The sequence below is a fragment of the Aristolochia californica genome, unplaced genomic scaffold (genome assembly GCF_029961685.1).
Source record: "Aristolochia californica isolate CCGP_79_NKW_82.1479 unplaced genomic scaffold, dmAriCali1.0.hap1 SCAF_14, whole genome shotgun sequence".
NCBI classification, from domain to species: domain Eukaryota; kingdom Viridiplantae; phylum Streptophyta; class Magnoliopsida; order Piperales; family Aristolochiaceae; genus Aristolochia; species Aristolochia californica.
In genome coordinates, this window is record NW_027181815.1 from 7,672,951 (window position 1) to 7,696,781 (window position 23,831).

General features: G+C 39.9%; 1 protein-coding gene across 3 annotated transcripts in view; it reads left to right on the forward strand.

The window, feature by feature from the left end:
* LOC137950927 (uncharacterized) overlaps positions 1–23,831 on the forward strand; it is a 53,292-nt gene that overhangs the window by 24,139 nt on the left and 5,322 nt on the right. For all 3 annotated transcript variants that reach the window (XM_068797591.1, XM_068797592.1, XM_068797593.1), the window contains 9 exons: positions 214–613; positions 763–905; positions 3,010–3,174; positions 3,382–3,594; positions 7,805–8,368; positions 8,457–8,516; positions 8,623–8,954; positions 18,407–18,836; positions 19,060–19,530. In XM_068797591.1, coding sequence (XP_068653692.1) covers positions 214–613; positions 763–905; positions 3,010–3,174; positions 3,382–3,594; positions 7,805–8,368; positions 8,457–8,516; positions 8,623–8,954; positions 18,407–18,836; positions 19,060–19,530 — 2,778 coding nt within the window. The remainder of the gene's footprint in view (positions 1–213; positions 614–762; positions 906–3,009; positions 3,175–3,381; positions 3,595–7,804; positions 8,369–8,456; positions 8,517–8,622; positions 8,955–18,406; positions 18,837–19,059; positions 19,531–23,831) is intronic.

Sequence of the window (23,831 nt, forward strand, 5' to 3'; positions counted from 1 at the left end):
GTTTCAGTAACTATTCCATTACTTATTCCTTGCACTAAAATGAGCTTCATAAGATGTGCTTGGTTCTTTTTTTTCTATTTGTATTTTTTTCCTTCTCTCTTCTATTTGGAAGAAATGCTTAAAATTTCTAGTGTTTGCTTATAATGACTCTCTGAAGACTATTTTTCTTCTTATTTTGTTGGTTTTGAATACTAATGGCACTTTGGTGGCCAGGGAGACTGCGAATGGGCAAGATGGTTACTCTTGTCACGAATAAAAGGACGAGAGTATGATGCTTCCTTTGCTAATGCTCGCTCAATTATATGTCATAACATAGTTCCTGGTAGCAAACTCAGTGTTCCAGAGATTGAGGACATAATTTGTACTGTTGATGACATTGCTGAAAGAGGAGGAGAAATGGCTGCATTGGCAACCCTAATTTATGCTCCAGTTCCTATTCAGAAATGCCTCTGCAGTGGAAGTGTCAATAGGCATTGCAGCTCTTCGGCACAATGCACTTTTGAGAATTTAAGGCCCTGTCTCCAACATTTTCCAACACTATGGCGTGCTTTGGTTTCTGCATGCTTTGGACATGACCCTTCTGAAAGTTCTTTGGGTTTTACTGCCAAAAATGGTTATTTTCTTACCTTACTGAACTTTTCAAGTTCAAATATGGGATTCACCAACTGAATGTGGGTGGGTCCCTCTTCCAGATCTTTTACGTTTTGCTTCCAAAACAAAGGTCTTTGCACAACTGTAACTATAACTTTTTTTTTTCTACAGCATTTGGTAAGTCTATGTTTTCAGGCTATTTGAATTGGCGGGAGAGTGTATTTTTTTCTTCTGGCAGCGACACCTCATTGGTCCAAATGCTTCCATGTTGGTTTTCAAAGTCTATTCGGAGATTAGTTCAAATTTTTGTCCAGGTAATTCCCCTCTTTTGATTTGATTCAATTTTTTCCCCTTCTTTTTTTATTTCGAAACAATATCAATTTTCTCATGCTTAGGTTTTAGTCTGAAAGACAGTCAAATAATGGGAATGAATTTTCTTTTCCCTTGTGTATTAAGAAATTTTTTTTGAAACTGTATTTTATTACTCTTTGATGCTAGGTGTGGGATTTATTTTTTTACTGAAAATTTGAAGGTAAATGAGCAAAGAGATTATTTTGTCGACTTAATAATAAGGGTGGATTATTCCTCTCAAAACTCGGTCTATGTAAGAAGAACAACCTCAAACCTTCCAAACTTGTGATACAATTGAAACTTTTGGAACTTTAGGTCATATTTGCATTTCTACATGTTTTACCAAAGCATATACACATTTCAAATATGTTAGAGTCACTTAGGATTACTTTTATTCATGCTTTAAAAATCAACTTAGTGAATTGACACTGGATTGATTGATCAACATCTGCCAATGATTGATCAACCAAAAGTGCATAGGCCAAAAATATAAAGCATGATCGATCAATTAGGGTCGATCGATTCATCAACCAGGAACGTGGTCAAACTGTGCTGTAAAGCATGATCAATCATTCCTAGTAGACTGATCGATCAATGTTGTCTAGGCTATGTAAAGAAAGCTTTTCCATGGGAAACTAGAGAACATTTCCTAATTGAAAAAAATATGCAAAAGAAAATTTGTGCTCTTTGAACAATGTTCTGGCAAATAGTGGGTACATGAGAACCTTAGTAAAACCCAATTTAGAGTGTTAGCACCCTTACTAGCACTGGACGGAAAGTATGGTAAACAATTAATTCTACGACATACTATAGGCTTTTATTAGCTCCTGAGGGTTTCTTGTCCAGGCTAATGGAGTAAATTTGTTTCCTTACCTGTTTTTATCATGGAATCAGGAAACTGTTTGGTTCTCTCACTCCTGGTTGGAAATCAATGAGATTTTATTTTCTCATTGGAAGTAGGACTACTTCATGAAAAGAACAAATTGAAGGGAAAAATCTGCCGAAACCAACTTCTCCTTTGTTTGGAATGCACTAAAAGTCCCTAACTCATTTTGATATTAAGAAACCTATTGAAGCTTCACTACCAGTACAGCGAGATTCTATTACTTAATTTCGTGTTCCTTTACTCCACGTAGCAGTTATCACCTTTAATATTCAAAAGATTCGATGTAAAAGGGACCAAACTCCAAGTTTAATAGCAGTTATGAAGATAGGGAAAATTTGGCTGAGATAAGCAATGAGAGACTAACCACCCAAGCAACTACTGATCGGTATATTTAACATTATGGTGGCCTGTCAACTGAAAATTTAGTTCATAGTGCACAAGATACCGACAGATGTCTATCTGAGGGCTTGCATACTTCATCAATTTCAAGTGTATCTGCCAGCTGCTGCAACAAAATTCGATGCTTTGAGAATGACTCTGATAGGTTAATGTCTCATCTTCTGTGGATAGTGAATTTCTACCACTGCCAATGGTTGTACAAATACGATTCATTTTGTTGAAGTACAGAGGACAGGTTCTAATTGAAATACATGTCAATCTGTCCTGTTTGTGTCTAGTTCTAATTTCAGTTTGAATAAACGAGCTATGTTGGGCTAGGTTTTATTATTTGCTTTTAGGTGCTGTTATTCCAAGCTTTACATCCATCTGACCTGAAATTTGTCATCTTTTGTGAGTATCTTATGAAGGAGGGGCTATGTAAATCCTTCATTCATCTGAAGGACGGATCTCGACCCAGCCTCTAAGGACGAGTTTGGAGTCCTAAAATTAGCCTTAGTTGTTATTTTATTTTGTTTTTTGCTTGGTAATATTTCTTATATTTTTCCATGCATTCTTTGCTGTTGTTGTGTATGCTTATCTGTCTTTGCCCACTCACTGGATGGATTTTTTTTTCATTTCCTATGAAACTTTTTTTTAATTATTATTTTGAGGATCCATATCATGGAGATGGAAGATCTTTGTCTCTTTAAATTTCCTTGGCCATTGTGAAGCTCTAGGATACATTTGGCTACTAAAAAAACTTTCTTTTACAACATTGAGACTGATTCTATTTCTCACTCTAGGGCCCACTGGGATGGCAATCTCTAACAGGTGGTGGAGAATCATCTGCCCGCAGAGACATCTATTTTGACTTTGCTGGTGATGAAAATACTCATCTCAGTGCCATATCTTGGGAAGCAGCTATTCAGAAGAACATCGAGAAAGAAGTTTATGCTTCCTCTCTAGAGGTAGGATGCTTTTTGTGCTTGGTTAATGGATAGGCTCCTTTCGAGTTCCCTACGGATGGGCTTGATGGAAACTTTATTTAGTTTCTTTTTGTCATGAAAGGCTCTCTCTCCCCCCCCCCCCCCCCCCCCCCCCCCATGACTTTTAAAGAGTTTTTATGTGTTGAAGACACATTGCTCAACCATTTTGATGGTTTCATATGCTTTCAGGCTACTGGATTTGGGATTGAGCACCACTTGCATCGTGGCCGTGCACTGGCAGCGTTCAGCAATATCCTTGGGGCTAGAGCTCAAAAACTAAAAACAACATATTCACTTCAGACTCCACATGGACCTATCATCCAGGGACAAGCTAGTATCCAATCTGATGTGCAAAAATTGCTTGCACCATTGACTCAGGATGAAGAATCTCTCCTGTCATCAGTAAGAATATCTCTTTTCTTTTAGATTTCTGTGATTTGAACTGTTGTTTACAGCTTTCAATAGTTTTTGTGTTAATCTTTGGATGCCATTTAGTCTATAGAAATAGTTACCAAAAAATTACAAAATTAAAAATTTTTGTGTTAATCTTTCCTCCCTTTTCTCACCTTCTACTTCATCAAAAAATAGTTACCACGATTTTACATATATAAAAAAAAAATAGTTACCATGATTTTCATTGGTAAGGGCCGAATGAGGTTTATAGTATGGAGATAAAGTGTGGATAAATTATCACCTCAGAAAACTTTTATAGTGAAAAATTAGGAGAAAGATCTATCATGTTCTTTGCTGGTTTAGAGATAGAATACTGGAAATTATTCAGTGAGTTGTAGAAGAAGGTATATCCAAGTGGATATATTGATATCGTGATGTATGAGTGTGTACAAAATAGTATAAGCATAATGTGCTTTGGGCATTTAACTAAATGGCCACTTGAGACAGAAGGGTGGGGGTGCTTAATTTTTTTTTTTTTTTTAAAGATGTATTTATATAAACAAGAGAAATTACAAAAGAGGGAGCAGATCCCTGACAACCAGCGATTGTAGGGTAGCTCCCTGCTTGGCAAACACATCTGTTGCCGAATTTACAAATCTCAGAATGTGAGACGAAATACAAGATAAAATTGAGGTAATTTCAAGAATCTCCCGAAACATGTCCCAATGGTACCACGGGGGAGGGGATGTATACTCACACCATCCAATGACCACCTTTGAGTCCCCTTCAATATGAAGGGGACCGTTGCACTTATCTCTGAAAACACGGAGCCTAGTGAGGAGGCCATGAAGCTCCGTTGACATAAAATCGGCGATTCCTCAAGGGCCGGCATATGAGAAAAGCTGGTTGCCAGAATGATCCAAAATAACCCCATCGAATCCAAAAATCCCGGGATTACTAAGAGAAGAGCCATCAAAGTTCAACTTAAGGTAACCGGGTTCAGGAGGGATCCATTCTTGCATAATTGGGACCTTTGTCCCAGAGTCCATCATAGCCAAATTTCTCTAGTTTTCATGGATAGGAGTACCCCACAAAGGAGGAGAAAGACTTCTTAGTCAGGAGCCAAGAAGAAATATGTCCCACCACTCAGTCCGCGATACGATCAGTTGCTTCACTTTTGCCATCAAACCTCCTTCGATTGCGTTCATTCCAAAGCCCCCACGGGATGAAACTAGCACAAGCAGAGAACATCACCTTTCCGAGGCCAGGAAGACAAGTACCAAGAAGCGACTTACTAAATGAGAGCATATCAGCCGCCATGCAGAATTGCAACCCCAACATGCTAAGAATCACCTTTAAGCCTTTACCTTTTGATCCATAATCAAGATATAGCTCCACAGAGTTTGTAGTTTGCATATGATATTTTAGTAGCAAAGAGATGGCATTAATAATAAACTAGAAGGACTGAGGTGGGCCCGCCTTCAATCTGAGAGCTTATCAACTGCTCTAAGACAGTATGGTAATGCTATTTTACTGCAACATAAACCAAGATCAAGGGCAAGGCATACTCCAAAATGGGTATCTCCATCTCCTAGGTTTGATTCTTCAAAAGGAAAGGAACACTTGGAGGTTGTGACATAGGATAGATATTTAATGGCTGACATGGAGAATGACAACGGCGGACCAGTACACATTTTTTTAAGACAGTGAAGACAATATTGTACAAATTTTTGGACTGTGACCTTTACAGATTGGAATGCTGAGAAATGAAGCATCCTCATCTACAGAGATAGCTATAGATGAGAATGCTGATGTGGATGTGCAACCAAAGTGGGTAAAACAATTAGAATGAATATTGTTGGTGATATTGGAAAAGGCTCATCATTTTGTAGCCATACATGTGTGCTCAACGGCTTAGGTTAGTTGTCTGAGTGAGAGTTGTTCTGGAATAGTAGTCCCACGTCTGTTTAGTTTTGATTTTCTTTTGTGCTTATTCACTGGGTAAAAGCCTTATAACTTTCACTTATCATTTTGGGGAATTGGTTTAACCTAACAGGCTATCAGAGCAAAGCTTGGGTTGTTTCTGTTATGAGACACAGCAGCCATCTGTATGTATGTTCTTTGTGGCAAGCGGTTATGTTATGGCCTCTATGTGTATATTTCTCCATGTCTTAAGAGTGGGTTTGTCTTTTTAGGCATTGGATGCAAGGGGGACTGTTGGTGAATGAAGGAACTCATGATCTCGTGGCTGTATGTTTGTGCTCCACATCTTAAGCTGGTTGCTTAAAAGGAAGACGTGTTATTGTAGGAGAGTAGTCTTATAATGTTTTTGAGGTGGAAGATCCTGAGCTTCCCAGCAGCTAGTTCTATACTGGCCCTTTAATTTAAATTTATTTTTTGATAAAGCTGGCCCTTTCTTTTGAGAAACGTCATTTCATTAACAGGCCATGAAGCAGGAGGAGAGGAAGGTTGGTCATAACAATGAGAGGTTGGTGATCGACTCCCTCCTTGATGAGACAATTTAACTATAAAATTAGCAGACTATTAACATGAAAACCCATTTAATTACGAAATTACAAGATCAATCACTAATTTCATGAAATGCATTCCAATGCGTCCAAGGTGGTTCTGTTGAGCTACTATACCAACTAATAACAGCTTTAAAATTTTACATCCTTTCATAAAAAAAAAAAAAAAAACAGCTTTAAAATCTCCATCTATAGATATGTGAACAGTGAAGTATGGCATGAAGCTCTGCAGAAACTGAATCAATGTGACATAAGTGACCAGCACAATGGGGAGCTACGAATCCATTTGGTCATTGAAAAGCACCCCCAAAGCCAACTGGTCCTGGGTTGCCCCATGAGGAACCATTTCATTGAACCCTGGTTAGGAGGGGACCAAGAAGAAAACAGCTGTTCTCAGAGGCTTGCAACTAGTTCTGAGCTGCTTCTGATCATCTCACCCAAACAGTTACTGAATTCCTTGAGATTAAGAACCCATGAGATGACATACTGAGAAGTGTTGTTAATGATTCTCTCCACAGAAGATCTGCTGCCGAAATGAGGCTTATTGCTCTCCAGCCAAAGCCTCCAAGGAACATTAGCAAGTAAAGCCTCCTATATCAGTCTATCAAGCTGGGAAAGGCTACTAAAAGCACCCTGGTGGATAAGCTGATTGAGAGATAAAGGGAAATGGCATTGGAGATCAAAACTTGATGGGAATTAGACAAAACCTGATGAGGGAGGCTGCAATGGATAAGGGCATGGTAGTCTCACAGTGAGCACTACAAAAGGTACAAAGGCTTCTAGGAACTGGCCATTGTAGCCAATATTTTAGAGAAATTAGAATCGTGCTGATAGAAGGGAAGTATACTTGTTTGAAATAGTTTGGATATGCTTTAAGGAGATCCGTGGTGCACTGGTTGGAAGGATTTTGTCCAGTTTTCACTGTATCTCTGCTGGCTAGTACCTGGAAATCCAATACCAATTGGATGGTATGGCCAACAAGAGGCTATATTAGCATGCGTGTATAAGTAGATAAAGCCCATACTGCCCTTCACTATATTGGAATGTATACGTCTTCCAAAAAAATCCCTATATTTGGTGTGTTTTAAGTAGACATAACCCATATTACCCCTCTAAGATTTGATATGACGAATGGACAACATGTGTAAGTGCTTCCAAAACATAACAAAAACATTTTATTAAGTAGATATTTTCCACCGATATTCATGTTAGGGTGTGCTTCCCTAGTTTGTTGTTTTTCTTCTTTGGTTAATAAAATTATGACTTTCTAAAAAAAAATAAAAAATTTTGGGATCTATTTGTGTTTTGATCTTAGTTCTTTGCTGAAAGACTCACAATTTTTTTGCGGATTTGTAGAAAACTTGATGCTATTTTTGACAATCTCGTAAAAAAATTGTCCTCGTGTCTTTGGGGACTTTGGAATCATCGAATAATTATATTTTTTATGTTTACTTTTTTTTTTGAAAAGGTTTCTATTTTTACTTGAAATCGTAAATTTTAATTTCTCAAAATTCTAAACTATTTCCAATCTTGTGTCCTTTGTGAAACACTTCAATTTTGTAATGGATAGCTAATAAAAAATAATCACTGAGATGCAAATACTACATATTGCTGTCTGCTTAATTCCTGGATTCATAGAATTAACTGCTTTTGATATAATCCAAGTTTTCATTTTCCTTTTCTGAGTTCAGGTCATGCCACTTGCCATCTTGCATTTTGAGGAGCCTATGTTGGTCGCTTCTTGTGCTTTTCTCTTGGAGCTTTGTGGCTTATCTGCAACTGTGGTTTCTGTTGATGTTGCTGCCTTGAGCCGAATTTCAGCTTACTACAAATCTATTGAGAATATGGAGCAGTACAATCATGTTACACAAAGGAGTTCGGCTTTTCATCCCATGCCCCATGAAGGTGACATTGCTGCTTTGCTTGCTCGGGCATTGGCAGATGATTATCTCCATCCTGTTAATCTTCAAACTATTGGGAAGAAGGATACTTCTCCTAGAGTTGAAGTTGGTCAGCGACCGTCCCAGGCCCTTACTTCAGTTCTACAACATTTGGAGAAAGCTAGTCTGCAATCCATGCCTGAAGGAAGAACTTGTGGATCTTGGCTTTTTAGTGGTGATGGGGATGGAACTGATTTACGATCTCAACAAAAGGCGTCTAGCCAACATTGGAGTCTTGTTACAGTCTTCTGTCAGATCCACCAGCTATCACTAAGCACAAAATATCTTTCAGTTCTTGCGCAAGATAATGATTGGGTACCTATTTTTATTCTTCCTTTGCTTCCACCAGCAATTTGTGCTCATAGCATCTAAGCCTGGAAATAACTTTATACTCTTTTGTTAGGTTGGGTTTCTAACAGAAGCTCAGTGTGGTGGCTTTCCATTTGATGTTGTTGTGAAAGTAGTAAGTGTTGTTTATATCTGCACTTTTTTTTGTTTTTATGGTTCATAATATATAAAAAGGCACTTGTTTGGTATTAAACTTTGTTTGCTTTAAAATTTTTTTCCAGGCATCAGAAGAATTTAGTGATCCACGTCTCAAGATGCACATATTAAATGTTCTAAGAAACATGCAGTCAGCAAGGAGAAAAGCTGGTAGTGCGTCAAGTTCGCTATCTATGGGAAGTAATGTCATTTCTTTGGCTGGCGAAAACTACATTATGTCTCCTACAGAACTATTTGGACTTCTTGCTGAGTGTGAGAAGCAGAAAAATCCTGGTGAGACCCTTCTAATGAGAGCCAGAGATCTGCGCTGGTCACTTTTGGCAATGGTTGCATCTTGCTTTGCTGATGCATCTCCTCTGGCATGCCTCACAGTGTGGCTGGAGATAACTGCAGCAAGGTAGTTAACTGTGTCTGTAGGCCCTCTATTAACTTCTTGCCATATTCCAATTTTTTTTAATTATATGGCTCTAAACTGTGACAGATGTATGGAGATCTTCAGGATTTCTGGATTCTATAGTTGTGCGAGTAGAGGTCTCTGATTTGAGTCTGGGCTTGACGCCTATTTATTTGTAATATTTTTCTCATATTTCTCAAAAACAAATAGTGCTGCTAGAGCCGAGTGAAAACCCCTTTTTATGTTAGTGGGCTTCTTATAGGCATGTTGGTCTGGAGGAGCCAACATCAGCATCATCCTGCTGGCAGAATGTGTAAGAACCCCTATATATCTTAGTATTTTGTAACTTGGGTACATACATGAGACTTGGTAAGAAACCAAAGTGCCTCTTCATTTATCTCAGGCTAATCTGGTCCAGGCTGCTATAAGGTACTATGTTGGCAATGGCCTAAAGATTTCCGGAATCCCTATTGGTTGGGAAATGCCCCTTTTGAAAGACACTTACCCTTCTCTGTTTGGCCTCGCCTTCAATTCTTCCATCTCTACTGCTGATTCTTGGCATGCCAAAGGTAACTGGGACCTTCAATTTCAAAGGGATTAAACGACATTGAAGTGCAAGCTGCTAGCAACCTATTATTGGCTTTGGGAAAGGTCAAGATCAGAGACCATATTCAGGACAGAATCATCTAGATGCATGACAATGAGTGGCTCATTTACTGTCTCTTCGTCTTCTAAGTACTTCAGCAGCTGGGAGTCTCCTTCAGAGCCTCACAGTGCTACCATTTCTTTGCGCCTTTCTGGCCCTCCTAAAGTTCGCTTCTTCTTGTGGAGTGCCCTTCTCAACAAAATCCTCACTGCTGACAATCTTAGAAGAGGAGGCCACTCAGCCCCCATTGCCCACTCTGTGACAGCGTTGGAGAAACAGTTTCACACCTTCTTCTCCAATGCCCTTTTTGCGTGGAGATCTGGTCTCATTTCTTCAACAAGATTGGTCTCCAGATATCCCTCCCTAATCTTAATACTATTACTGAGATGATCAGTGAAACACAAATTCCTGGTTTAGGCAAGGCCCTCCTTTTGGCATGCTTAGCTTTTATTTTTTGGGACTTATGGATTGAGAGAAATAATAGGAGGTTTAACAACAAATTCTTCTGTGGAGCAGGTTTCCATCCGTATCATTGGTGAAATTGCTACCTAGGTTTGGACTGGAAAGGAATTTGGCAGTTTACGTGAGGTTCCAATTCATGAAAACTAGCATATTATTTTGTAGATGTCTATTCGTTCATGCTTTGTCATTATTGCTGAATGAAAACCTCCTCTCCCAATATTGCATTGAAGCTCAATTTGGGTGGTAGTGCTCTTGGTAACCCAGGCAAAACTGGGTTTGGTGGAGTTATAAGAGATAGTGACGGTACAACCTTTATTATCTATTCCAGGCCTTTGGGGATTTCTGACTCCACTGCCAAGCTTCAAGTGCTGCTGCGTGGGCTAATCATCTTTAAGGATCATTTGGATGGTGATCTCCTCATTTAAGGGGATTCTATAGTTGTGATGGATGATGCTCATCACCGTCCACCCCTCCTTGGCGCCATTGGATGTGTATCATGAAATTGTAAAAAATGCTTCTTTGCTGAATTGTTTTTGGTTTCATATTCTTAGGTCTGCTAATTTTGTTGTTGATTCCCTAGCCAAGCAAGGAGCCTCTCTATAATTTCTCAATTGTATCTGGCTTGCTCCGTTGCTGGCTTAGGGATTTGTTTGTGTTTTCTTCTTAGCTTGCCTTATATAAAATTCGTTTTTCTAAAAAAAAAAAATTAGAAAAATATGGTCCGGTCTGCAACTTCTGGAGTTGGGTCGACACTAGGGGACCATTTGTGCTGCCATAGGAAAATTAGATAATGTGAAAATCATTTTTCCTTTAAATAATTTTCTTATTGGAAAAAAATTCCCTTAGACTACAACCCCGACAAGGCCGGGTTTGGTGGTGTCTTTTTTTACTCTGATGGTAACTAGATCATATCCTACTTTGGTCCTATGGGTGTCACTGACTCCACTTCAACGCCTCACAGTCTTTGGAGTTCATCTCTCTTACCAACTCCATATTGAGGGTGACTCTGTAGTGATTATTAGCTGGGTTTCTTCACCTTCCACTCTGCCGTGGTGACACTGGGATATATTTTATGCTATCATGGACATTTTACTCCACATCACTTGTATTTGATCTCATGTACCTAGATCTGCTAATTCTTTTTTTTGTTTTTGAGAAAGTGAGAATTTTATTAACCAAGTGAAGCAAACAACAAACTAGGGAAGCATACCCCTTACAACAAGGGATTGAAGGGAGATTTGGAAACATGGGACCAAATACAAGTAATGTGGGGGAGAAAATCCAAAACAGAGTAGTAAACATTCCAATGCCACCACAACGGGGTGGAGGGCGAAGAGAACCATCAAACAATCACCGCCAAGTCTCCCTCAATGTTGAGAGGGCCGGAGAGATGCTCATGGAAGATGGTGAGATCACTAAGGAGGGCCTAAAGCTCTGCAAAAATGGAATCTGAAATAACCATAGGCCCAAAGTATGACATGAGCTGATTGCCATCAGAATCACAACGACACCACCAAAGCCTGCCATGCCAGGATTGCCGAGGGAGCTACCATCGAAATTCAGTTTAGTGAAGCCCAGTTGAGGAGGCTGCCACTCTTGCATAGTGGGAGGTCTCGTCGGGGAGCCGATTTGAGCAATGGCACTCCAATTGTCCCTGAGCTAGTGACTCGAAAGATAGAAAAACTCCTTGTTAGAGTGAAGTCAAGAGGAGATGAGGCCAATGATGGAGGAGCTGACCCGCTCATGGGAGAGGTATTTTGCATTGAATCACCTATTATTGCGTTCCTTCCTGATGCCCCAGGGAATGAAGACAACACAAGCAAAAATGATCATGTTGCCCAATTTGGGGATAGAAATCCCAAGAACCAAACGACCGACCGAGAGGAGTTCATTAGGCAAACATAATTGAAGGCCAATTTGGCTGAGAGTGTTCATCCAAACCAATCAAGAGAAGGGGCAAGATATGAAAAGATGGTTGATAGTCTTCTCCTCAAGACCACAGGAGAGCAAGAGGCACACACATGGTGGTTACCACAGTGATGTAGGTTGTCAATAGTGAGGATTTTATTGAGCCTGACACTCCATAGGAAGAATTTAACCTTCGGTGTGTGTGTGTGTATCGGGGGGGGGGCAAATAAGAGCCACATCATGATCAAGAGGCTCCGCAGTCCATCCCTTGATGAGGGAGTGAGCAGAAGACATAGAAAAGGCATCACTAGACTTCGACCACTAAATCATTGAGTCAGCCAACGAATCTCTGGCCTAGAGGAGGATATCGCCTCCAAAAGGCAAGAAGCGGGCATCCGAATTGTCAAGACCACGGCAAAGGAGGAGGTCCCAAGTGTCGGATCCCCAAACATCAACAATCAAGAGACAACACTGGGTGGAGGTCTGCCAACTATTTCTAAACGAAGTCCTCAAAGGCCCAAAGTTGACCCACCAATCCTCCCAAAACCGAATCAAGCGACCGTTAACAATGTGGAATCAAATGCCCGAACAGAATAAAGAGACAAGAAGGTAGATAGCTCTTCGTATTGGAGAGAGGACATATCTCCTTCCTTCTGAGGTCCACCAGTGCTCCTGCCAGTTTGGCTTGGAGGTCACCATTGGTCTTCAAAGGTTGTCATCAGCATTGTTGAATTTCCAAATCCACTTGAGGAGAAGGGCCATGTTCATATCTTTGGTAAGCCAAATACCCAAACCTCCTCTAGATTTGGAAGTACATACATCCTTCCAACCCACAAGATGATACTTAAAGTCTGAAGAGGTACCATGCCAAAGAAATATTCTCATCAATCTGTCGATTTGCATGTAAATTGAAGCAGAACAATGCAGAAATGAGAGAAAATAATTGGGGATACCGGCCAAACAGGATTTTAGAAGAATAAGTCTTCCTGTCTTTGAAAGAAAACACCCCCTCCAGGTGGCCAGCCGAGTCTCCAACCTTTCAATAACCGGATTCCAAAGCTCCTTATTGATACGAGAGGTGAAAAGGGGAAGGCCGAGTTATGTGGTCGGTAGCGAGGATAGCGAGCATTCCAATATATCAGCCATGGAACGAAGATTTTCCTGGTTGATATTAGACCCCATCAGAGTGGTCTTCTTCCAATTGACTTTCTGACTCGAAGCAATTTCAAATAATTCCAGCAAAGCCTTGATCTTTATAATATAATCGAAGGATCCAACCCCAAAGATAAGAGTGTCATCTGCGTATTGGAGAAGGGGAACATCAAAAGCAGAAATACTGCTAATCGGCTCCAACTAGCCAACATCCTTAGCCTTGTAGATCATAGATGAGAGGAGCTCAACAACGATATTGAATAAGAGGGGATAACAGAACCCATTGTCTTATTCCCAGGGTCCCGCCACAAACAGTCCCATTAATAAGGAGGGAGGAGACCGAAGAGATGCATCTCCTAATCCATAATCGCCATCGGTCACCAAATCCCATTTGACCCAATAAGTCATCCAGAAGATCCCAATTTACTTTGTCAAAGGCCTTCTCAAGATCTAGCTTCAGAGCAAAGCTAGGGTGTTGGAGAAGTGATCAAATAGCTCATTAGCCGCCATGGAGGAGTTTAAAATATTTCTTTCCCCAAGTAAAGCACCTTGATCATGATGAATGACCAAGGGAAAGAAGGTCTTCAGGCAACGAGCCAGAAGCCGAGCAGTAATCTTGTAAGGGTTAGCGATGAGGCTAATGGGATAGAAGTACCCTGGCTGCTCAACATTAGCCTTCTTCGAAACCACAACTATAAAAGAGGCCCCCATGCTCCGAAATGTAATGCCCTCATGTGAAAGCCCTGAACCATGGCAGTAATGTCCTGCTTAATAATGGGCCTGCCCTACGATAGAAATCACCATTGAAACTATTGGGGCTAGGCGCATGATCCCAAGCCAAACCTAGATCAACCTTCTCAATCTCCATGTTAGAGAAAGGAAGCTCCAAGAAGGATGCTACAATGGTCGCGAAAAATACGGAGCCGTGGAGGAGAGCATGAAGCTCAGCGGTCGTAGAGTCAGTAATCCCCAAGGGGCCAACGAAGGAGATGATTTGGGAGCCAAAAGAGTCACAAAAGACACCACCGAAGCCGGCCTTGTCAGAATTACCAAGAGAACTTCCGTCGAAGTTGAGCTTGTGGAGTCCAGGTTGAGGAGGTTACCATTCTTGAATAGGGGGTCTAGAGGAAAAGTGTAACTGAGCAAGAGCACGCCAATTGTCACGAAGGGAGGATCCTAAAAAAGGGAGAATTCCTTCCTAGTATGCAGCCAGGAGGAAATAAAACTGGTGATAGAGCAAGAGACCCTCTCAATGGACTCGGCCTTTCCGTTAAAGTGTTTGTAGTTTCTTTCCTTCCAGAGGCCCTATGGGATGAATGCAGCCCGTCTTGGGAAAAGTAGTCCCAATGAGCAACTGACTGGCAGAGATGAGATCAACAGGCATGTAGAATTGAAGACCAATGCGGCTAAGGATGGAAGTCCACACCTGCCACGAGAAGGGGCAAAGAAGGAGAAGGTGACTAGCCGTTTCCTCCATAGTGCTGCAAAAAGGGAATAGAATTTCCACGGTGGGATTGCATCTCCTTCTAAGAATATCAGCATTGAGAATTTTGTTAAGGTAGGCACTCCATAGGAAGAATTTGACCTTAGGAGAGGTACAAAGGCACCAAGCGAAGGCTACACGTCATACTCTAAACCGGTGGGATTCCAACCCCGGAGGAAATAATTGGCTGAAAAGACCGAGAAAGAGCCGCTTTTGTCCAGCCACCAAATCAATTTGTCACTGGTCTGAGTACAAATCCTGGCCGTTTGGATGGTCTCCAATAAGCGGGAAGCGTCTAAGGCCTCAAAGTCAACGAGGCCTCAAAGAGCTCCTGCTGACTAGAGTCAACAAATCAATTTGTAGGTGTTCCTTACTACTACTTACTTTGATCCCTTGCATGTTGGTCACCACTTCTGGGGTTGAAGGTCTTGAGATAAGATTCCTTTTGAGATGAGTGCTGGCGGTCAATTCAAAGACCACCTTGTTAATTGACGTGAGAGATCTACTTGCGAAATCTCAAAGTTCTCTTGGATTTAAGCAATTAATGCATATTAAACATGCTCTTCTTGTTAAAGACTCTTAAAGATTTGACACTGGCATATTGCTTTTTTAGGGAACACCATTGTTATGATTTTACCTTAGGACTGTTGGAGCTCTTCTTAACCTTTTATCCCTCCCCGGCCTTATAGTTCCATAAATTAATTTGCAAATTTCTGGTTGTGAATGGCTCTTGTTTTCATTTTATGGATGGGGATTACTCTATTTTTGGCATGACAGATTGTTTGGTAATAGACCTTCTGTTCTTGCTGTTTCTTCTGTCTTAAGGATTACTGCCAACCCTCATATCATTGTTTCTGATGCCTATCTACATTCTAGGGCTAGGTTTGTAGGACCTCAGACTCAGATGAGACCTCTGTGACAAAGAGCTTCTTGAAGTTATTTACTTCTTTTGTATTCTTGATGGCCACTATAGCTGTTCTGAGGATATAATACTCATTTGGAAAGTTAACATCTTGATAATTTCTCAATATAATCTCTCTGTGCAATTCTAAGCAGTCTAGAAGCCTCTAGCTGTCTTCCTCCTTCCTTCTATGGAAATTCCTTGCCATATAAAAAAACGATACATTTCCTTTGGTGTATAATGGAAAGCACTATTGTCACCCTTGACCAACTTTGTATCCATGGGTACCAGATTCAAGCCAAACTTTTCACATTTTTGTCTTGATTATAGTCTATTCATCCACTGCTCTTGGCCTTCGATATTTAGAGAGCCATTTTCAAGATATTTGGCTTCAGCTGCTTTCTTCTGGCATCCTGTGAGATTTGATTCAGTAATTACTGTTTTGGCTTAGAATCAACTCTATGAATATCATTTGGCACCTCACCGTATCAGCTATACTAGGACTTTGGATTAAGTGTTACTGTAGAAGATTTGAGGGGAGAACTCATGCTCTCTGGGTCGCAGTGAAACTGATCTTTCACAATGTTTTTTTGTTGGGCCAGCAAGATCACTGGCATCCAATACCTTTTGATTGGCGTTGTCAAAGCCAATTGGAGGACCACGATTGCTTGCTCAACATTGAGACTTTGGAGTTCCATGAGTAAAATTCTCTTCAGAATGAGTGACTAAAGACCAAATTTTGCTAACAATAGTTCCACATGGATCTAGAATTTTAAAAAAAAAATTCTGTGCTTGTTACTTGGGAAGAAGCCTCTTAACTCATTTTGGAATGAACTTGGGACCTAGTTGTAACATGTCACGAGTGCTTGTATGTGGGCCTTTACTCAAAAGTTGTCCTCATGTAGGAGCCATAAAGAAAACCTAAGGGAATATTAACAATAGTTTCTATAGGAAAATACAGTCTGTGTACAGCTGTGAATACAGCATGTGAGAAAATATAATCTGTGTACAGCTGTGACTATTTGACTTTCTCTGGTGATTATAATTCCTGATTTGTGGGGATTAGATTAGATTTTGATTTCATTCTGATTTGTATTTCCAGGATTAGGTAATTACCTAATATAGTGACACTCTGCTGTACATGTAAATCATTGTAATTCGTTTCTCATTTAGTCTTCAATACAATTAGCAAGTTAGACATATTTTGTCAGTTCCAAATGGATCTAGGATTAGAAAAATCTTGCCTTTGTTACTTCTGACTTCTTAACTTCCACTAGTCATTTTGGGATGGACCTAGACCCAACTTTACAAGTTTGATAGTAGTTCTAGGGGCCCGAGCTTGCAGGAGGAAGTAGTGTCATTTCTGACTTTGTTGGAAGAATCAAATTAGTTTTCTATACCTTCTTTGGGCATTGGAATGTTCGGAGGTTGAGGAACGAGCCTGCTTACATGGATTGAGGCCATTTTCCGATTCCTTCTTAGGTCTGCTAATTGTAGAGGGTCACCCATTGGTGGTTATTTGGTGGGTTTGGAGGCACTTTTCTGCCTCCTCATGATTGCATCCCTATCCAGATTTTGTGAATTTATCTGCTCGGTTCACCATCATGTGGGCCATATCCCAAGGGATGCCAACCAGCCCTATTCTTGGGACTCCCTTTTACTCTTGTCTAGTTTGCCCCTGTTTAAGCTTGTTTTTTCCTTTGTGTTTTAATGGTGTCTTTCTTTTCCTTTTGTTGTCACACAGTTTCTTCCATCTAGAGCACTTCTTGTATCTTTCTTTTTCTGTTAGTGGATTTTCTTACTTGCCATTATTTAAAAAGAAGACATTCATTTTTAGCTATCTGCATTTGTTCTGTATTCTGTGTTCTTAATCTCCCAATCCTTTTGTATGATTGAACCTAGGTAATGGAAATCATCACTTTAGGGTGCCACTGGTCCCACAAAGTATTTGAGTTAGCTTTCTCTTGGATTTGTTGATTAAAGTTGAAGCTTGTGCCATTACCTCTAAGATTGACTAACTTTGGAAAATTAGATTGTAATGCCTGTCATATATCTCTATTCTTATATTCTTTCCATATTTTGCAGTTATATTCTATTGTTGGTTTGAAGTTTCTAAGCTTCTTAGATTCTTTATTTCTGATCGACCTGTGGTGTATTGATGTAATTGTTGATTTTTGCACTCTTTCTCTTTCCATTTTAATGAATTTTTTGATATCAGTGTCTGTTTGACCGAAGAATACCAAATAACTGTCTTTTAAGGGCATTTTATTCATCAATTCTAAGTGTGAGAAGGTGGCTTTGAGACTGGCTCATGCTGTAAGCTCACAAACTTAACAAATATTGTTTTGTGCCCCACCTGTTTTGGCACCATTAGTCTGTCCTCCTAAATATTTTTTGCTGTCCTTGGGGACATGCCATCTTCATAATGTAATCAAATCAACTGTTCAACTACTCCTCATGCACTTTCTCAAATTACTAATAGCTATGAAGTTCTTCTTCCTGCAATGTTCCAGGAGGATATCTATTTACTAGAATTTCTCTAGTGGTTACCTTCTCATTGAGAGAGAAGACTCAGCTTCCATCTTGCTTATAGCAAACAGCACGCTTCTTGGAGACTGTATTTTTTCCTTTTTCTCTTTATGCATTTTCTCTTATTCTTGCTTGCATTTTTTTTGTTAACAACATGTCAAAAGGTGGGGAAAAAGAATGCAATTAAAAGTATTATTGTCATACCCTATTCTATCATTGATCTCTTTTAGGACTTGAGAATACCTTATACGTGGTTGTATGAATTTTGAAATAATTTTAGTGTTAATGTTTTTGTAATTTGTTAGAATCCATAGGTTTGTGTTTCATTTGCCAGAAATCTACTTGAAATCTCAAGCATTAAAAATTTATTCCAGAGAGACCTCATCCATCAAGGTCAATGACATTTTCTCCAAAATTGCACAAAATGCTGGAGCTGCTGTCAAAGCAACAAATGAAGTGCCTGCCAGTGATAGAACTATTGCATTTCGATACAATCGAAGGAACCCAAAGCGGAGATGTCTCATGGAGCCTATGTCAGCAAATCCTTCAGGTGCTGTCCCATTCAAGATTTCCGCTACTTCCAGTGTCATTGACATTTCTGCTGTTCAAGAAATCACTGATGAGGAGTGCAGAAACGACAATCAGGGGCAACTAAAAATTATAAATGATCCTGATGAGACACTTGCCTATCTGTCCAAAATGGTTGCAGTGCTCTGTGAGCAACATCTGTTTCTTCCTTTGCTCAGAGCATTTGAAATGTTTCTTCCATCATGTTCTCTGTTACCGTTCATCCGTTTTCTTCAGGTAAATACCAGCCATGTAGTTTTTCTTTTTCTTTCTTTCCTTTTTTTTTTCTTTTTTAATTTCCTTCTTTCTTTCTTTTTGTATTGCGGACAGGCCTTTTACTATTGGCAGTTCTTACTAAGCTATGTTCGTTCCTATTTTAGATGTAGTTTGCTGGTTTTCTTCTTTCAGAAATAAAGAAAAAGATCTGGTTTTTTAGTTTCTAATCTTTTCTGTGTTTTAGGCATTTTCTCAAATGCGGCTGACAGATGCTGCCAATCACTTAAACCATTTCTCTGGCATATTCAGAGATGAGCGGCCTCACATGCATACAAACCTACACAGAGACTGCCAGATAGGTTCTGCATGGATAGGCTCTACTGCAGTGAAAGCTGCAGAGGCAATCCTGTCTACTTGTCCATCTCCATATGAAAAAAGATGTTTCCTACATCTTCTTTCTTCTGCTGATTTTGGGGATGGGGGTTCTGCTGCTGCTCATTTTCGGCAATTCTATTGGAAGATTAGTATAGCTGAACCTTCTCTTCGGAAAGATGATGGTTTGTATCTGGGTAAGGAAACTCTAGATGATGATGCTTCACTTTTGGCAGCACTAGAAAAGAATGGAGATTGGGAGCAGGCACGTAGTTGGGCAAGACAGTTGGAAGCAAGTGGTGGACAGTGGAAAAATGTTGTTCACCATGTGACTGAGACACAGGTACATTTTTTTTATTCTATGAAACTACTTTCTTTGGCATTTAGAATTACCTTGCAATACCGAGTGAAAGACAATATAGCAAGAGAAGAATTTTGAGGAGAATAAAATTTACATTAATGATTTTTTGCCCTATTTTAGAGCAAAAGTTTGATTAGTAATTCTACCAAGTTTTATCAAACCTGACCAAGTCTTAATTTTTTTTTTAAATAGTGTTGGATTATATTAAAGGCTCAAAAGAGCAAAATTGGCTGACAGCCAATGTCGCCACAGGGAGGAGGCCGTGTTGGAGCACCAACTAATGACAAATTTAGAATCCCCTTCAATAATCAACTTTTCTTGAAGACAGTCCTTGAAAATTTCTAACCCATGGAGAAGGGCAGTCGCTTCTGCAGTGTTATATTTGGCAATACCAACCGGCCCCGCATATGATAGAATAGTCTCTCCTCTGATTTCTGAAGACTAAACCCGCACCAGTTGGTCCTAGGCACCCCAAAAGACTTCCATCAAAATTTAACTTTATGCAAGTGCTAGGGGGAGGCTCCCATTTGGCCATGGCCGACACCTTTTGATGACTCACCATATGAGCCAGAAGACTCCAATTCCAGCGAAGGGGTATTCCCGCTTGAGGGGCAAATTCCTTCCTGGTATGCAACCAGCTGTAGATCATTCCCACTGCGCAAGAGATAGTTCTTTTTCAGGTTTCTAAATTTGAGGTTAAACCTCTGATTATTTCGCTTCAGCCAAAGACACCACGGAATGTGGGCAAGGCATGCAAATAGAAGCAACTTGCCAATTCTTGACAAACGTATCCCCAGTACCATCTGGAAAGTGCTGAAAAGGTCTTAGGCCCACCTGAACACCAATTGTTTTGGAAAATCGCCATCCATACTTGCCATGAGTACCTACAATGAAGGAGAATATGCTGAACACATTCGTCGCAAACACCACAGAGAAGGCAAGTCTAAGTTGACAGCTTAGAAAAGGATCCAACACAATTCAGTCCTGAAAAGTTAAATCCAATCTGCAAAAATTGTGATGCTTATGTTTAGTGCTTTACTATTTCTATTCTAATTACAAAAATATAACTAATAAAATTTTATAATGATGGTATGATGAACCTTTCCAACTTAAGTATGTGTCTTCTACATTTGTCACAATAATCAATTTTTTTTTTTTTTTTGAAATGGTGATGATTTTATTTCAAAAGAGAGCAAGAAAATAAAATAATCTTGTCTTTGATTAAACTTTCTTCTAACGCAATGACCAAGATCATGAGAAATGAATTGGTATTTTTTTTTGTTGAGAAAGTGATAATTTTATTAAGCGAGAGAACAATAAAACAAACTAGAGAGAAGCATATCCCTTACAACAAGGGATTGGAGGGAGACTTTTTTTTTTGGCAAAAGCATCAGTTACAGAATTAGCAGATCTAGGAACATGAGACCAAGTACATGAGATGTGGGAAAGGATGTCTAAAATAGAGTAGTAAGCATCTCAATGCCACCACAACGGGATGGAGGACGAGGAGAACCATCCGATGATCACCGCAGAGTTTCCCTCTGTAGAACTACTCACCACAAATGACTACAAATTCCTTAGAATCATTCATAATTCACACAAATTGTTGTCAACACGTTGATCCCTATGGTTTAGCGTATCAATAGTAAAGATTTTACTTTTAGCGACACACTAAGACAATGGGTAACCTAAAAGAGGGGTAGGTATTTTCCAAACATGCATCGTCCCTGGATGAGAAGAGATAGTAGACCCTAAAAGAGAGAAATAAAAAGAAGCATATATACACCAGATGGACCACATCAATTGGTAAACATCTTAATTACACATATAATGATTTTATAGAAGTGCAAGAAGATCGGTTGCTTCAATTTGAAGGACCAAATAATTATTTTTAAGTGATCGAAGCTAAAATTTATTTAAATACATATTCAATTTGAATACATAACAACTTATGGAGAGATATGGTTAGGTTCTACCTTTAGTTTTCAGGTGCCTGGTGGAGGGATGGTGGCATCACGAGCTTCTTATCCCCGATCTGGAAATCAATTCAAAAGCTCCTCCCAGTATTCAGAGATGCAACTTCTTTTCACACAGGCAATGGTAGGACCCTCCTTTTTTGGTCGGATGAATGGTGCGGCCCCCGCCCCCTCTCAGATGACTTCTCGGGGCTTTCTAGGGCGGTGAGGGACCTCTCTTGCTCAGTGGCTGATTCTTGGAGAGACCGTTCATGGAGTCTCACGTTTCATCGGGGATTAAATGATGAGGAAACTTCGTATTTTTGCTCTCCTCTCCAGACTCAGCAACATTATTATCCGTGAGCATGCAGTTGATAAACTGACATGGAAGCCGAGTATTAATGGTCGATTCACAGTTGCATCTGCCTACTCTCATATTAGAAAACAAGATTCCAGCATGCATGAGCATAAGGCAAACTTGACATGGAAGCTCTCAGCACCAAGTAAAATCAAAATTTTCTTCTGGACGACCATCAGGGAACAGATCCTCACCTTTGACAATCTCCACAATAGAGGCTACACAACCCGTGGTCGTACCTGTCCCATTTGTGGTGTGTGAGATGAGACAGTCTAGCATGTTCTCTTACATTGCGATTTCTCTTGGCAAGTTTGGATGAAGATTCTTCTGAAGATGGGGATCCAACTGGGGCTGCATCAGAGCCACTTTGGCACCTGAGATGATTATGGAGATCCGCCTTCCTAGGTTGGGCAAGTTAATTCTCTTGGCATACCTCGCGCATGTCTTTTGGTGCCTATGGCTAGAGCGAAACAGCCAGAGATTCAATTCCAAAGCTTGCACCCTAGAAAATATGGTTCCTCATGCAGTGGGCCTTATCTCGAGCTGGTTACATACCAGAAAGGAGTTTGCCTCTCTACCGGTGTCTCCCTTCAGGAAAATTGGGATTTGATTGTGCATATGGCGGCCCCTACAGGACTCAGGTTATGGCCACCTGGGATCCTCCCCCTTGTGACTGCATCAGACTCAATTTTGATGGCAATGCTTTAGGTTGTCCTGGGCCGGTTGGAGCAGGTGGTGTTTTCAGCGATAGTAGTGGAGACCCTATTCTATCTTATGCTGGACCGGTGGGCATTGCTGATTCAAATACTACTGAAGTGAGTGCTCTTTTATTTGGACTCTGAATTTTCAAAGAGCGTCTTCATGGCAAGCTACTTATTTAAAGAGACTCAAAGACTGTCATTAGCTGGTGTTCAAAAGATAACTCCCCCCTTGGCGTCACTGGCCTATCATTGATTGTATTGCTGACATTGTATCATCCATTCATTGTAGTTGGAACCTAGTTCCTAGAGCAGCCAATTTTTTGGCTGATAAATTAGCAAAATTCGGAACCTCCCAGCAATCTCTCATTGTTTGGAAAGGCTTCCCCCCCCCCCCCCCCCCCCCCTATAATCAGCTCGTTTGAGCTTTCTCTTATTAAAATCAGCATTATTTAAAAAAAAAATAAAAATTGATGGTGAAATGTTCAGATTTAAGGAAGAAATTGATTTGATCAAGAGATTGTGTGCTTATCAACTATTCAATTTTGCTTGTGATAATTTTACTAATGTAATTGATGAAAGTTATTAGGGATGGAATGAGTGCAGCTTAAATGGGGAATTTGCCTCGACCTTCCCCTGGAGAACACGGATGGTTTTATGCCTGACCACGTGGGCAAGTACAAGTTTTATATGACACCCCATTGTGGAGCCGGGTGGATGGGTTTTGTTACTGTTTTACCTTTTACATTTTACGTAATGACACTTGTTTAAAACACGAGAATCTTTTTTTTAAACAAGGGAGGAAGACTCTTCTGATAAAAATAATTTACTTACCTTTTTTATAGTCAAAATGCTTTATTATATAGAAAAATGAAATGGAAATTTCTTTGTTGTAGGATAAATATAATATCAATCTGCTGGACATATTTTCTATTATTTTTTTGCTTTTTTAGTGTTTCTTAACATGTCATGAAGTATTACCCGCAGCTTTTCCAAGACACTTTTTCTACCTTTCAATGCAAACCATAGTAGACATATGACATGGAGGTGGGGGTCAGCAATATGTGTTCATAAACCAAGCATGGAGAAAGAAGATTCTTATAGAATGATATCAGTAGCTATGATCTATGTTTTATTTAGGCCAATGGGTTGTCTCCATTCCTAGCTTGTTTTATACATTAGGAGTTAAGTCTTTTTTCCTTCTTGAGATGGCTTCAAGACGAAGTGTGCCTATTATTTTGAAAAATGAAAAGAGCTTGCCTATTGCAAATT